The sequence below is a fragment of the Mandrillus leucophaeus genome, unplaced genomic scaffold (genome assembly GCF_000951045.1).
Source record: "Mandrillus leucophaeus isolate KB7577 unplaced genomic scaffold, Mleu.le_1.0 Scaffold435, whole genome shotgun sequence".
In the NCBI taxonomy this organism is placed as follows: Eukaryota; Metazoa; Chordata; class Mammalia; order Primates; family Cercopithecidae; genus Mandrillus; species Mandrillus leucophaeus.
In genome coordinates, this window is record NW_012104643.1 from 897,930 (window position 1) to 913,088 (window position 15,159).

Consider the following 15,159-nt stretch of genomic DNA (forward strand, 5'->3'; position numbering starts at 1 on the left):
GGGTGTGATGGGGCATGGTGGGGTGCAGTAGGGCATGGCGGGGGTGGTGGGGCGTGGTGGGGGTGTTTGGTAGATCGGTGGCATCCCTTCAGGAAACCATCTTGTACCATGCTGTCTTGGGCCTCAGTGGTGCACGTTGTGTGAGCTCTTAGCATGCAGGCTCTGTGTCCACAGGGCTGAAAATGCTGACACAGCCCAAAGGAGAGGGAGCAGAGGCCAGGTTGCTGAGCTTGTCTGCACATCAGCCTGTGTGGTTTGAAAGGGACCCCATCCAGGGGCTTCTGGGGCCTGGAGAAGCTCAGGATGGAAGTGGGAGCCCAGAGGAGCTTTTATCTCCTGGGTCCTAACAGCGGCTTCCATCACTGTGCGGGACCCGCCGCTAAGAGGTGACGGCGTTCTCTCTCCTCCGCACGTCCTTGGCCCAGGGCTGCTGTTCCAAACCACCACAAGCTGGGGAGCTTAGACAGTAGAAACTCACTCTCCGTCCTGGAGCTGGAAGTCTGAGATCAGGGCTATGCTCCCTGCTGAGGGTCTGGGGAGGTCCTTCCTGCCTCTCCCAGCTTTGGGGGCTCCAGGTGTCCCTTGGCTGTGACCGCATCCCTCCAGTCCCCGCCTCTGTCTCTCTGTGGCCTCCCCTCTCTGTCTGTGTCTCTTCTGTCTCCTGTGGGGACACTGGTCATTGGATTGAGGGCCCACCCAGCTAGTCCCCGATGATGTCACTTCAAGATGCTTCCCTTAACCCCATCTGCAAAGACGTTTTCTCCCGGCAAAGCCACATGCAGAGGTTCTGGGGTGGCCATAGATTTTGGGGGACACCATTGCAAACACTGGACCCATTTTATAGACAAGGCAGTTGAGGCCCTAGGGCTTCAGTCGCTCCCCGAGGCGGCAGTCACGGTGGTGATGCTGGCTGCCATGGCGCCTGGGGAGCGAGGGCACCACCAAGGAGCCTGCCGGCCCGTCCGTCTGTGTCCCGCAGGCATCTGCAGTGTGTGGGGCAGTTCCCACTATTCCACCTTTGACGGCACCTCTTACACCTTTGAGGGCAACTGCACCTATGTCCTCATGAGAGAGATCCACGCACGCCTTGGGAATCTCAGCCTCTACTTGGACAACCACTACTGCGTGGCCTCTGCCGCTGCCGCCAGCTGCTCCCGCGCCCTCAGCATCCACTACAAGTCCATGGATATCGTCCTCACCGTCACCACGGTGCATGGGAAGGAGGAGGACCTGGTGAGTCCAGGCTGCGGGTGGCACAGTGTTGGCCCAGTCCCAACCACACCTGGGCAGGCCGACTGCAGGCCGGGTGACCCAGGTGCCGCAGCGATGGCCCTGTGCCCAAGACAGCTCCCAGGGGGCAGGGAAGGCCTGTGGGGCCGCCTTAGGCCGAGCACACCTTGTGGCCTAAATGCAGTCGACTGGAGACCCCAGGCCCTCAGGCAAGATCTGGGCTTTGGGGTGAGGGATATACAGGGGGGTCTCTGCACGTCGAAGCAGAGCCCCAAAGGCAAACCCCACTCCCCGAGCCCACCTGGCACTGCCTCCCAGCTCAGGGATCCCCCGGATTCCCCCAGATCCTGTTTGACCAAATTCCGGTGAGCAGCGGTTTCAGCAAGAACGGCGTGCTTGTGTCTGTGACGGGGACCACCACCATGCGCGTGGACATTCCTGCCCTGGGTGTGAGCGTCACCTTCGATGGCCACATCTTCCAGGCCCGGCTGCCCTACAGCCTCTTCCACAACAACACCGAGGGCCAGTGCGGTGAGTGGGCGGCGGGTCCTGCCCCGGCCAGGGCTGCTGCTGGGCCTGCGACCCAGTGAACATAGGGGAAGCCCGGGGAGGGGAATGAGTGGGGGAGGCAGGTGGGGGCTGTGAAAGGCTCCCCGGATTCCAGCCCCGCGGTGACACCCTGCCCGCAGGCACCTGCACCAACAACCAGAGGGACGACTGTCTCCAGCGGGACGGAACCACTGCCACCAGCTGTAAGGACATGGCCAAGACTTGGTTGGTCCCTGACAGCAGAAAGGACGGCTGCTGGGCCCCGACCGGCACGCCCCCCACTGCCAGTCCCCCGGCCCCGGTGTCTAGTGCACCCACCCCCAGCCCGTGCCCGCCGCAACCACTCTGTGATCTGATGCTGAGCCAGTGAGTCCTCCCCTCGGGGGTTGCAGGCCTTGGGGCGCCCCCGCCTGCCCCCACACAGGCAGCTCCCTGGGGCCGGGCTGAGGCGTGCTGATTGCTTTGCCCCACAGGGTCTTTGCCGAGTGCCACGACCTTGTGCCCCCGGGCCCATTCTTCAATGCCTGCATCAGCGACGGCTGCCAGGGCCGCCCCGAGGTGCCCTGCCAGAGCCTGGAGGCCTACGCAGCGCTCTGCCGCGCCCGGGGAGTGTGCAGTGACTGGCGAGGTGCAACCGGCGGCCTGTGCGGTGAGTGGGGGCGGCCCTGGGCCCCAGACTCCTCGGCCTCTCTGAGTGACCTGTGTGGTCAGTGGGGGCGGCCCTGGGCCCCAGACTCCTCGGCCTCTCTGAGTGTCCTGTGTGGTCAGTGGGGGCGGCCCTGGGCCCCAGACTCCTCGGCCTCTCTGAGTGGCCTGTGTGGTCAGTGGGGGTGGCCCTGGGCTCCCCAGACCTCTCAGCTTGTCTGACACCTCTCTGTGCCCACAGATCTCACCTGCCCACCCACCAAAGTGTACAAGCCGTGCGGCCCCATACAGCCTGCCTCCTGCAACTCCAGGTGAGTACAGGGGTGGCTGGTGCCGTCCCCACCACCCAGGCCTGCCTGACAGGTCGGGGGGAGCAGGAGGAGGCCAGAGGGTGTCCCGCTGGGAGTCACAGATCTCTGGGGTGCCCCTGAGCCCAGGACTCCTTGGAAAACATCCCCTGCTGCTCCCAGATGCCTTAGAGACAAGAGTCAGGCAGGGGGCACATCCCTGGCTAGGCCTGGCCCCCCATCCCCACCTGGCCCCGCCCCCGAGTCCCACCCATCCCAGACTACCCTTAGCCCCGCCCAGCCCCGCCCCCAGCCCCGCCCACTCTGAGTCCCGCACTCCACCCATTCGTCTCCTTCCCCGCTCCCCACTGCCCATCCTGGGGACTCCCGTGGATGACAGTACCGGGAGGCCTCCTGGATCTCTAGGTCCCAGGGCCTCTCTTGTCGCCCTGCAGGAACCAGAACCCACAACTGGAGGGGCTGGCGGAGGGCTGCTTCTGCCCCGGGGACCAGATCCTCTTCAGCGCACACACGGGCACCTGCGTGCAGGACTGCAGTAAGCTCCTCCACCTGCCTCAGGACAATTCACTGGGCCCGACCCAAGCACACGCAGGGTGGGAGAGGCCTCCCAGGCCTGCGACATGCTCTCCCCTCTGCCCAGCGGACCCCTGTGACCTATTCTGCGCCCCCAGAGGCACAAGATGGCCCTATTGTGGCCCTGAGCCCTGTAGAGTCCCCACGGTCCCCTGAAGCCCCACTGGGAGGCTCCGTCCTTGTGTGATCCTGCGGTGGTCCCTTGCCTGAGCCCTGCCTCCCACCATCATGGCCGAGGCTTCCATGCACTGACAGCTGGGCTCACAGTGCCCTGGCCTGAGCTCCAGTCACATCTGACACCCTGGAAGTTCTCCAGGGCCTTCCATCCCACGGGGGAAGCAGGCGCCAGGCCTGAGAGCACCTCCCGTGGCCAGAGGCCCCTCCGCCTGCAACCTCAGCACCCTCAGTGACGCCGCACTGTTTCCTTTCCAGCCTGCGTGGGACCTGATGGGTTTCCCAAATCTGTGAGTGGCTCCACCCCCACCTGCCCTACCCCACCCTCTTGCAAGCTTAGGGAGGGAGCGAAGGAGCATCTCCACCCCACAGGGCAGCTGTGGGGCGCCCGAATGTGATATGGACGTGTTGGTGGCTGGTGTGGGCTTCCTGCCCCCCCAATCTGGGCCACTCGGGTACCAGCCCAAGGGAGGGGGTGGCCAGACAGATGCCCAGGGTTGACCTGTGCCTGTCCAGGAACCCTCAAGGACCCCCTCAATCCATTCCAGCCCGGGCAGCAGTGGAACAGCAACTGCCAGTCCTGCGTGTGTGATGAGGGCTCAATGTCGGTGCAGTGCAAGCCCCTGCCCTGTGAGGCCCAGGGTCCCCCCCCACCGTGCAGCCACCCCGGCTTCGTGACCGTGACCAGGCCCCGGGCCAATGACCCCTGTTGCCCTGAGACCGTATGCGGTAAGACCCTGTGGAGCAGAGGTGCCTGGCGTAGGGTGATGGGGGACAGAGCCGGTGCCCACCAGGGGCCTGTGGGGTGGGCACAGCAGAGCAGAGGAGTGTCCTGGTGTGACGACGACAGGACCACTCAGCAGAGATGGCCTCCAGGTGCATTATTCTCCTCCTAAACATGAGGCTGGTGACCTCAGGCCTGCCCAGGAGTGGCCCGGGGACGTGGGAAGCAGAGGGGAGGTGGTCAACCAAGGGGCCTGGAGGGAGCCCCGAGGGGCTGTGAAGCAGTCAGGTCCTCAGGGAAGAGCACGCCTGCGACTTACACTGGGAACAAGTGGTCGGGAGGAGGAGTGAGCAACGCCCAGACAGAGCCCTCCGTCCTCCCGCAGTATGCAACACAAGCACCTGTCACCAGAGCCCACCCGTGTGCCCGCCAGGGCAGGAGCTGATCAGCACCCAGAAGGAGGGCGACTGCTGTCCCACCCTCCTCTGCAGTGAGCGGGGCTGGGGCGGGACTGGGGCCGGGCTGTGGGTGGCCACTCACCCGGGGGTAGGGGGTGCAGGACGGTGGGGGCGCTGGGGCACATGCTCCCTGCCATCGGTCATGGGCTCAGCTCCCTTTCCTTCCAGAACCTCAGCTGTGTTCCTACAACGGCATCTTCTATGGGGTAAGGGCACAACAGCGGGCGGGTGTGGCCCTGGGACTTGAACATGTGTGTGGGATGCCCCGGGGCCCTCTGAGCCCCATTCCTTGTCTTGACATTCCTGCCATGAGGGCAGATCCGCACAAGGGCCCTGGGCAGGTCAGAGCTGGGACATGCTTGGACTCGGGGGCACCTGACGTCGACAGCCTTGAGTTCCACACCTGCTGCCTCTGAGAGGTCCCTTCAGGGGCTCCTAGCAACTGCCTGGGGGCAGCACACGCCTGCCCAGGGTCCCTGCCCACCCGGATTCCTGCCCGCCGGATTCCTGCCCCCACGGGGTCTCTGCCCACCAAGATTCCTGCCCATAAGGGGTCTCTTCCTGCCCAGATTCCCTGCCCACCTGTGGTCCCTGTGTTGGTCCCTGTGTGCATCGGCTCCCTGCCTGCCTGGGTCCACGTTCAGCCAGGGGTGCATCCACGCTCCATCTGAGGAAGGAACAACTCCCTGCGGGCCCCAACGGGTCATGGGGAGGAGTCCTGGCCCTGGTGCCCCACCGGTGCCCTCAGTGCCACCCTCCCACCCATTGCAGGTTGGTGCAATCTTCCCAGGGGCCCTTCCCTGCCACATGTGTACCTGCCTCTCTGGGGACACCCAGGACCCAACAGTGCAATGTCGGGAGGACACCTGCCACAATACTACCTGCCCCCAGGTGAGCCCACAGCTGCTGGGCAGACCCAGCCCCGAGTCACTGTTATCCCGGCTCCCTGGGGTTCTCTAGCTTAGCCATTGCTGGGGTCTTGTTTGTTCCCAAAGGGAGGGCATGAAGTAGGAGAATGACTGAGGGGGGCTGGGGGTGGGACAGGCCCTGCAGGCTGCTAGGGACAGGGTCTGGGATCAGGTTCCAGGAAGGCAGGGGTAGGTACAGAGAAGGTGCTGGAAACTGGGGTGAGGCTGAGCCAGGATAACTGGGTGGGGGCAACTTCTTCGGGTATAGACCCAGGCAGGGACAGGGCTAAGGACCCCTGGGCCACTGGGGTATAGACAGGAGGGCAGGCTGGGCTGGGGCATGCACTGGAGGAGAGGGTTAGGGCCTGATGCCCCTCCTGTCCCCACAGGGCTTTGAGTACAAGAGCGTGGCCGGGCAGTGCTGTGGGGAGTGCGTGCAGACCGCCTGCCTCACGCCCGATGGTCCGCCAGTCCAGGTAACAGCAGAGGCATGTGGGGGCAGGGCTCAGCTCCCTCCCTGGAGACCCTCACCCCCAACAGGGCTCCGCACAAGAGATCATCGATACTCAGCTTCCACTCTCACCCTTGCATTTCAGCTGAACGAAACCTGGGTCAATAGCCGTGTGGACAACTGCACCGTGTACCACTGTGAGGTCGAGAGCGGAGTCTATTTGCTGACCCCACAGCCTGCATCCTGCCCAGAAGTGTCCAGCTGCAGGGTGTGTGCTGGAGGCCCCACCCCTGCCTGGGAGGCCCCACCCCTGCCTGGGAGGCCCCGCCCCTGCCTGAGAGGCCCTGCCCCTGCCTGAGAGGCCCCGCCCCTGCCTGGGAGGCCCCACCCCTGCCTGAGAGGCCCCACCCCTGCCTGGGAGGCCACGCCCCTGCCTGGGTGGCTCCCTCTCCCCAGGAGGGAGGCCCCGCCCACAGCCCTGCCCCCTGTCTTTGGCCCCCCAGGGGAGCCTCAGGAAAACTGGCTGCTGCTACTCCTGTGAGGAGGGTAAGTGGAATCCACCTGCCCACACCAGCTCCAGCTCCAGCTCCAGCCCGTCGCTGCCCATCCATTCCTGCCAGACGTCTGCACTGGGCAGCAGTGTGATGCCGGTGTCCAGACTCCACCCTCGGTCCTGGAGGGCCCTGGGAGGGGTGGTCCTATGGGGAGGGTCGGCCCAGCAGGTCCAGGCCCTCAGAGTGAGGGTCCAGTGGGCTCTGCATCTGCCTTTCCTCCTCCCAGACTTCTGTCAGGTCCGCGTCAACACGACCGTCCTGTGGCACCGGGGCTGCAAGACCGAGGTCAACATCACCTTCTGTGAGGGCTCCTGCCCCGGAGAGTCTAGGTGAGTGCGGTGGGTCCGCCCTGGCCCGTCAGTTGGCTGGCACCCTGCTCTGGGTCAGGGGGGCCTATGCCAGCTCCAGGAAGGAGAGAAGGAGCTCCCCAGCAGGGCTCCCCTTCTCCACGTCCATCGGTGGAAAGCCTGGGGCCGCTGTCCCCAGCAGGGCTCCTCCTCTCCTCCGTCCATCGGTAGAAAGCCTGGGGCTGCTCTCCCCAGCAGGGCTCCCCGCTCCTCCGTCCATCGGTAGAAAGCCTGGGGCTGCTGTCCTCAGCAGAGCTCTCCCTCTCCACGTCCATCGGTAGAAAGCCTGGGGCCGCTCTCCCCAGCAGGGCTCCCCTCTCCATGTCCATTGGTAGAAAGCCTGGGGCCGCTCTCCCCAGCAGGGCTCCCCCTCTCCACATCCATCGGTAGAAAGCCTGGGCCCGGCTGAGCTGAGCCACATGGCACAGAGCTCCCAGCTGCGAACCCAGGTTCAGGTGTCCCCCCGGGGAGAGTGGGCGGAACCAGAGCCTTCTGTAGAGCCCCCCATGACTTGCCGCTGTGGCTGGCTGTCAGCAGGAAGGGCCAGGAGGGTTGACCCTTAGCTAGAAGAGGCAGGAGGAGGGGTCAAGGACTGCTCAGAGTCAGCAGGATTGGAGGAGCTGGTTCAGACAGGCGAAGAGCAGGCCACAGAAGACAGAGCCGGGAGCCAAGGGACCCTGGGGCCCAGAGCTGCCCGTTCTGAGAAGGTGGAGCCCCACGTGCCCACAGAGCAGGCCACTGTGGACAGAAGGGGACGGCCGTCTGGCCCAGGACCCCAGAGGCCCAAGCGGCAGTGTACCTGGGCAGAGAAACGGCGGGGCCAAGGTGGCCGATGTGAGGGCCCCCCTGCGTCTACAGGTACTCGGCAGAGGCCCAGGCCATGCAGCACCAGTGCACCTGCTGCCAGGAGAGGCGGGTCCACGAGGAGACGGTGCCCTTGCGCTGTCCCGACGGCTCGACTGTCCTGCACACCTACAACCATGTGGATGAGTGTGGCTGCACGCCCTTCTGTGTCCCTGCGCCCATGGCTCCCATATACCCCCCCGGCTTCCTGGCCCAGGAGGCCACTGCCGTCTGAGGATATTCTGCCTCCATCCCCATTCTCTGTCCACCTGGAGCCAGGACGTGCATTGCCCGATCATGAAAACCTTGGGCCTGCTCTGCGGAGCCCCCCGGCCTCTGTGTGTGGCACCCCGTGCCTCTGTGCTCCTGCTGCCCACCCTGTGGGTGAAACCGGACCCCGGAAGGGTGAAGGGCCAGCAGGACCCCTTTCAGGAGGGCACCGCTCAGGAGTCCTGTCCTGGGAGAGCCTGTGGCCCACCTTGGCCTTGCCCCTCCTTGATGTCACTGGGACGCCCCGGAACAAGCTAAGCATGTGCGGGCCTGTGTGTCCCTGCCATGGCCAGAGTCCCCATGCAGCACGGATTCCGGCTGGCCACATCCGGCCACTGGGGCACAGACAGGCTGGTCCAGGCAAGGCCGGGTGCTGCCAGGAAGCTGCGCTAGACCTGCCTGCTGCAGGGTACCTCGGGGCTGAGGTCACAACAGCCAGGTCAGAGAGAGGTCGGCATCCCAAAGCCCCCTCTGCTCAACCCAGCCCAGTTTTGCAAATAAACGCTGAGCATCGAGTATGTTTCCTGTCCGGATGTCTTTTCTTGCCTACCATCTCTCCCAGGCTGTCTCCTGTGAGCTGCTTGCCTGGGGCCTGCAGGCTGGAGAACACATCTGGGGGACAGTGAAGGACCCCCAGCAGCCACTGAGGGGCCAGGAAGCCTCTGGGAGGGCCAGGCAGGGTGGGGGACAAGGAGCCACTTGGTCATCCACATGCCCCTGTGGGCACCCTGGGAGTCACTCTTGGGCTGTGGGAGCACTGCCCAGGGGACGAGGGGCAGGGGGCTGCCAGGACCCAGAGGTCACCCCGGCTGTTATTTCCAGTATGGGGGATTGTGTGAGGAAACCAACTCATGCAGGAAGATGGAGGCAGTCAGTGGGGCAAGCAGGCAACCAGGCCTGGTCAGCGGGGAGGCAGCCACCCCCCAGGGCAGGTGCATGGAGCCGGGCGCAATGCTGCCAGGCTGGTGCTGGGCCCTGCGGGGCCGCTTTTCACCCCGTCCCATGCACACCTCCCCGGGAATGCTTTCCTTGGGCCACTTGCTACACGAGCCACACGTGAGCTTGCTCGCCTCCTGTCCCGCCTCCACACACACAGGCAAGGCTTTCTGCCTTTCCTTTCCATTGCTCTGTCCAGAGCAGAGAGCACCCGGTGCAGATGGTAGGGTATCGGGGAGCCTGTGGAATAGGTGGAGTTGGCAGCTGGGGCTGCAGGTGTGGGCAGGGAAGACAGTGAAAGTGGTACCAGCCAGGACCTAAACACAGTGGGATGGAGGGAGCTTTGGACACAACATGACCTCCTACTGGGCAGGGGGCGGTTACAGGCAGACTGTGACCTGGGGAGACGAGAGCAATGCTCGTGCCTGGCTGCGGAAGCCTCTGCTGTGGGTGCAGAGTGGGGCCTTCCCCACACTGGGGCCTTCCCCACACTGGGGCCTGCCTCTGCCCTCTGCCCTCTGCCCTTGGGTGGGTCCTGCCCTGCCCAGGAAGTGATGCTATCATGCTGTACATTTACAGAGCTCCCAGCTCCTAGGGGCCTGGACAGGCCCCTGCCAGTGCTCCAAAGCTCCAGCCTCTCCTGCCCTCCTGGCTGAGGCCCAGCAGGGCCGGCCACCCCAGGACTGGGCTGGAGATAGTCAGGGGACCTGACAAGGTTGCAGGTGGGCTCCGGTGGGTGGTGGGCTAGGATGGTCACCACTGGGGTGAGCTTCTGTAGGTTTACCCTGCGTCTCCGAGGCTGATTCCCTGGAGGTTGCACCAGGTCACTGCCTGACCTGGGTCTGCATTCAGCCATGTGTAAACAAATGGTTTCCTAAACCTCAGTCATTCCCACGGTGCGATGGTTTCCTTAGACCCATGTATGTCAGTGTGTGGGTACAAGCACCCCTCTCAGAGGCCCGTGCTGTGCTGTCCCTGTGCCCCAGAACCATATCATTCAATCCTGACAATACCCTGTGTGGTGTCTGCTATTGTGTCTCCCACTCCACAGATGGGAACACTGAGGCACAAAACAATGAGAAGGTGTCATTCTGTCAGGGGGAAAGCTGGGCTCACACCCAGGCAGCCCGAGTCAAGGCCACACTCAAAACCACAGGGCTCTGCTGATGCCCCAGAGCAAGGAACTACAAAAATAAACACAGTGAATACAAACCAATGTTACTTAGATTTTAAAGATGTTTTAAAAGGGATTTCTGGTTTCCAGATGGAAGAGTGGGCATGTCTTCCCCCACAGACACAAAATCATGACAATGATAGAAAGAAACTTTAAAATAGCAGCAACCGAAAACAGGAAAGTAAATCATCCGCACCGCCGGCAGATATCCTGAAAAGGAGACATTTGGGAAGTGCTGAGAGGGGGGCCCAAAGCCTTTTGTATGAGGCTGTTCTCACCCTGCTATAAAGAAATACCCGAGACTGTGTAATTTATAAAGAAAAGAGGCCTAACTGACTCACAGTTCTGCCTGGCTGAGGAGGCCTCAGGAAACTTACAATCATGGCAGAGGGTGAAGCAGAAGCAGGCACTTTCTTCACAAGGTGGCAGGAGAGAGAATGAGATCTAGCAGGAGAGATGCCAGATGCTTAGGAAACCATCAGATTTCGTGAGAACTCACTCACTATCATGAGAACAGCCTGGAGGAACCACCCCCAGGATCCAACCACTCCCACAGTGTCCCTCCCATGACATGTGGGGATTACAGGGATGTATTAGTCTGTTTTCACACTGTCTTCATACCCAAGACTGGGAACAAAAAGAGGTTTAATTGGACTTACAGTTCCGCATGGCTGCGGGAGGCCTCAGAATCACGGTGGGAGATGAAAGGCACTTCTTACATGGTGGCGGCAAGAGAAAATGAGGAAGCAGCAAAAACGGAAGCTCCTGATAAACCCATCAGATCGTGTGAGACCTATTCAGTATCACAAGAATAGCATAGGCAAGACTGGCCCCCATGATTCAATTACCTCTGCCTGGGTCCCTCCCACAACGTGCAGGAATTCTGGAAGATACAATTCACAGTGAGATTTGGGTGGGGACATAGTCAAACCATATCATTCTGCCCCTGGAACCTCCAAATCTCATGTCCTCACATTTCAAAACCACTCATGCCTTCCTAACAGCCCCCAAAAGTCTTAACTAATTTCAGCATTAACCCAAAAGTCCACAGTTCAACATCTCATCTGAGACAAGGCAAGTCCCTTCTGCCTATGAACTTGTAAAATCAAAAGCAAGTTAGTTACTTCCTAGATACAGTGAGGGTACATGTATTGGATAAATACAGCTGTTCCAAATGGGAGAAACTGGCCAAAACCAAGTGGTTACAGGGCCCATGCAAGTCTGAAATCCAGTGGGGCAGTCAAATTTTAAAGCTCCAAAATGATCTCCTTTGACTCCAGGTCTCATGTCCAGTTCATGCTGATGCAAGAGGTGGGTTCCCATGGTCTTGGGCAGCTCCACCCCTGTGGCTTTGCAGGATACAGCCTCCTTCCTGGCTGCTTTCATGGGCTGATGTTGAGTGTCTGTGGCTTTTACAGGCTCATGGTGCAAGCTGTTGGTGGATCTACTTTTCTGGGGTCTGGAAGACAGTGGCCCTCTTTTCATAGCTCCACTAGGCAGTGGCCCAGTAGGGACTCTGTGTCGGGGCTCCAACCCCACATTTCCCTTCTGCACTGCCCTAGTAGAGGTTGTCCATGAGGGCCCCATGCCTGCAGCAAGCTTCTGCCTGGACATTCAGGTATTTCCACACATGTTCTGAAATTGAGGTAGAAGTTCCAAAACCTTAGTTCTTGACTTCTGTGCACCCACAGACTCAACACCATGTGGAAGTTGCTAAGCCTTGGAGCTTCCACCCTCTGAAGCCACAGCCTGAACTCTAAATTTGGCCCCTTTCAGCCACAGTTGGAGAGGCTGGGATGCAGGGCACCAAGTCCCTAGGTTGCACACAGAACAGGAACCCTGGGCCCAGCCCACAAAACCACTTTTTCCTCCTGGGCCTCCAGGTTTCTGATGGGAGGGGGTGCCGTGAAGGTCTCTGACACGGCCTGGAGACACTTTCCCCATGGTCTTGGAGATTAACATTAGGCTCCTTCCTACTTAAGCAAATTTCTGCAGTTGGCTTACATTTCTCCTCAAAAAATGGGTTTTTCTTTACTACTGTATCATCAGGCTGCAAATTTTCTGAACTTTTATGCTCTGTTTTCCTCTTTAACAAAAAAAAAAAAATTTTTTTTTGAGATTGAGTCTTGCTCTGTTACCCATGCTGGAGTGCGGTGGTGCAATCTTGGCTCACTGCAACCTCCACCTCCCAGGTTCAAGTGATTCTCCTGCCTTAGCCTCCCTAGCTGGGATTACAGGCATGAACCATTATGCCCGGCTAATTTTTGTATTTTTAGTAGAGACAGGGTTTCTCCATGTTGGCCAGGCTTGTCTCAAACTCCTGACCTCAGGTGATCCACCTGCCTCAGCCTCCCAAAGTGCTGGGATTACAGGTGTGAGCCACCATGCCTGGCCTGTTTCCCTTTTAAAATGGAATGTTTAACAGCATCCAAGTCAGCTTTTTAATGCTTTGCTGCTTAAAACTTTCTTCTGCCAGATACCTTAAATCATCTCTCTCAAGTTCAAAGTTCCAATCTCTAAGGCAGGGGGAAAATGCCACCAGTTTCTTTGCTAAAACATAACAAGTGTCACCTTTGCTCTAGTTCCCAATAATTTCCTCATCTTCACCTGAGACCACCTCAGCCTGGACCTTATTGTTCATATCACTATCAGCATTTTTGTCAAAGCCATTCAACAAGTCTCCAGGAAGTTTCAAACTTTCCCCCATTTTCCTGTCTTCTTCTGAGCCCTCCACACTGTTCCAGTCTCTGTCTGTTACCCAGTTCCGAAGTCACTTCTACATTTTCAGGTATCTTTTCAGCAATGCCCCACTCTCGGTACCAATTTACTGTATTAGTCCGTTTTCACACTGCTGACAAAGACATACCCAAGACTGGGAAGAATAAAAGGTTTAATTGGACTTACAGTTCCACATGGCTGGGGAGGCATCAGAATCACGGCAGGAGGCAACACGCACTTCTTACATGGTGGCAGCAAGAGAAAAATGAGGAAGAACCAAAAGTGGAAACCCTGATAAACCCATCAGATCTTGTGAGACTTAGTCACTATCACAAGAACAGTGTGGGAAAGACTGGCCTCCATGATTCAATTACCTTTGCCCGGGTCCCTCCCGCAACACGTGGGAATTCTGGGAGATACAGTTCAAGGCGAGATTTGAGTGGGGACACAGAGCCTGACTACATCACGTTTCTTTATAGAAAATGGGCATTCATCCTGAAACCACCAAGCAGCTCAGAGATGCCAGCATCCTGAAAGAGAGCAAACACTCTGTCAGTAGAGAAAGACAAAGGCCATGCGCTCAAGCTATCAGGTTTAATAGGATGATTTTATTTTTTAAGATTAGAGGATATGGAGGACAGATTTGGAAATCTCAACACTTTTTCTAGTGAGCCCCAAAAGGAAAGAGTAGAGAGTGGAAGAGAGGCCATATTTTCAGAACAAAAAACATGAAGTCTTAGACTCAAAGATTCCAGTGAGTGCCAAGACAGACCAAGCAAAAATACGCCCAAGAAAAAGAGAAAACCTCAAAGCTACCAGAAAGACAAGGCAGTTCACCTACAAAGGCATGAGAACCAGACAGGCATCTGGTTTCTCATTAGTAACACTGGATGCAGCAAGATGGTGCCATGGTATTTTTCAAAGCACTGAGGAAAGGTAACTCAACGTAGAATTCTACACCCAACTAGACTGTCCTTTAAGAGTGACAAGGACATTTTTGACATACAGGGACTGAGACGGTCACCTCCCACAGATCCTCTGTGAATGAGCTACTAACAGAGGTGACCAGTGGCCAAGGGCAGTCACACACATGCAATAATGGTGAGCAAAGAAATGGGTGACATGCCCTGTTTTTCTATTGTTTGGTTTTGTTTTTTGTTTTTTTGAGATGGAGTCTTGCTGTGTTGCATAGGCTGGAGTGCAGTGGCATTATCTCGGCTCACTGCAACCTCTGCCTCCCAGGTTCAAGCGATTCTCCAGCCTCAGTCTCCCGAGTAGCTGGGATTACAGGCGTGCGCCACCAAACCAAGCTAATTTTTGTATTTTTAGTAGAGATGGGGTTTCATCATGTTGGCCAGGCTGGTCTCGAACTCCTGACCTCAGGTGATCCGCCCACCTCGACCTCCCAAAGTGCTGGGATTACAGGTGTGAGCCACCACGCCCGGCCGCCCCTTCTTTAATTCTCTTGACAAAGATGTAGTCTCCGCTTACCTCTAAGGCCACACCACTCCACTCCTCAAAGCCCCATGACGGTGACTCATTGTTATACATTGTGATGGTTCCTAATGCTCACGCTAGCATCAAAAACCCTCTCTCTGGCCTACCTCACGCTTATTCTTCTACCCATTCGCCCCCTACCTTTCTCAGGTCTATTTCATGACTGATTGTCAGGTAGCCTTGGTCTGCTGAACACCTTCCTCCCATGTTTGGTCTGCCAAGTGGCTCTCCTTTCATCATGCAGGGTATCTCCTGACACCTCAATGACTGCTCCACCTTTCCAAGATGGATCGGAAGAGAGGCAACCGTTTTTCCTGATTTTATCCTTTCCAAACATGATGTAGACACTGAATTCATCAAATATGTATTGGATTAATTCCACTAAGAATTGCTTTTTTGTTTGGCATAAGGTAGAGGTCCAAATGGATTTTTTTCATACATATAGTCAATTGGTGTGGCCCATATATTGAAAAATATTTCCTTTCCAAACTGCTCAACAGTGACAATAGTCTCATAAATCAAATTTTCATGTTCTGTTGCACTGGTGAAATTTGTCTATCCCCGTATCGCAATGTTAATCATTATAGTTTTATAATACATTTTCATATCTCCTTTGACATTTTCCTTTCACTGCCTCTTTCTTCTCCTCTTTCTTTTATGTTTTGGCTATTACTCAGCCTTTGTTTTTGGTTTTTTTTTTTTGTATCAATTTTAGAATCCATTTGTTAAATTCATTTTAAAAACATTTATGAAGTTTTAATGGAAATTGTTTTTTGCAGAACAATTTAGGGGAGAATTGA

The 15,159-nt window shown here is 58.0% G+C and overlaps 1 protein-coding gene across 1 annotated transcript in view; it reads left to right on the forward strand.

Annotated features, from left to right (window-relative positions):
• The window catches only part of LOC105549364 (mucin-5B-like), a 133,229-nt gene extending 119,699 nt beyond the window's left edge, over positions 1-13,530 (forward strand). Inside the window, 19 exon segments of the mRNA XM_011993868.1 lie at positions 980-1,233; positions 1,575-1,761; positions 1,920-2,145; positions 2,253-2,428; positions 2,666-2,735; positions 3,167-3,267; positions 3,738-3,769; positions 4,028-4,208; positions 4,589-4,693; positions 4,830-4,867; positions 5,433-5,552; positions 5,959-6,045; positions 6,166-6,288; positions 6,524-6,566; positions 6,801-6,903; positions 7,780-7,903; positions 8,597-8,714; positions 9,344-9,498; positions 13,342-13,530. Of these exon segments, the coding sequence (XP_011849258.1) occupies positions 980-1,233; positions 1,575-1,761; positions 1,920-2,145; positions 2,253-2,428; positions 2,666-2,735; positions 3,167-3,267; positions 3,738-3,769; positions 4,028-4,208; positions 4,589-4,693; positions 4,830-4,867; positions 5,433-5,552; positions 5,959-6,045; positions 6,166-6,288; positions 6,524-6,566; positions 6,801-6,903; positions 7,780-7,903; positions 8,597-8,714; positions 9,344-9,498; positions 13,342-13,530 (2,432 nt within the window).
• Positions 13,531-15,159: the final 1,629 nt, after the last annotated feature.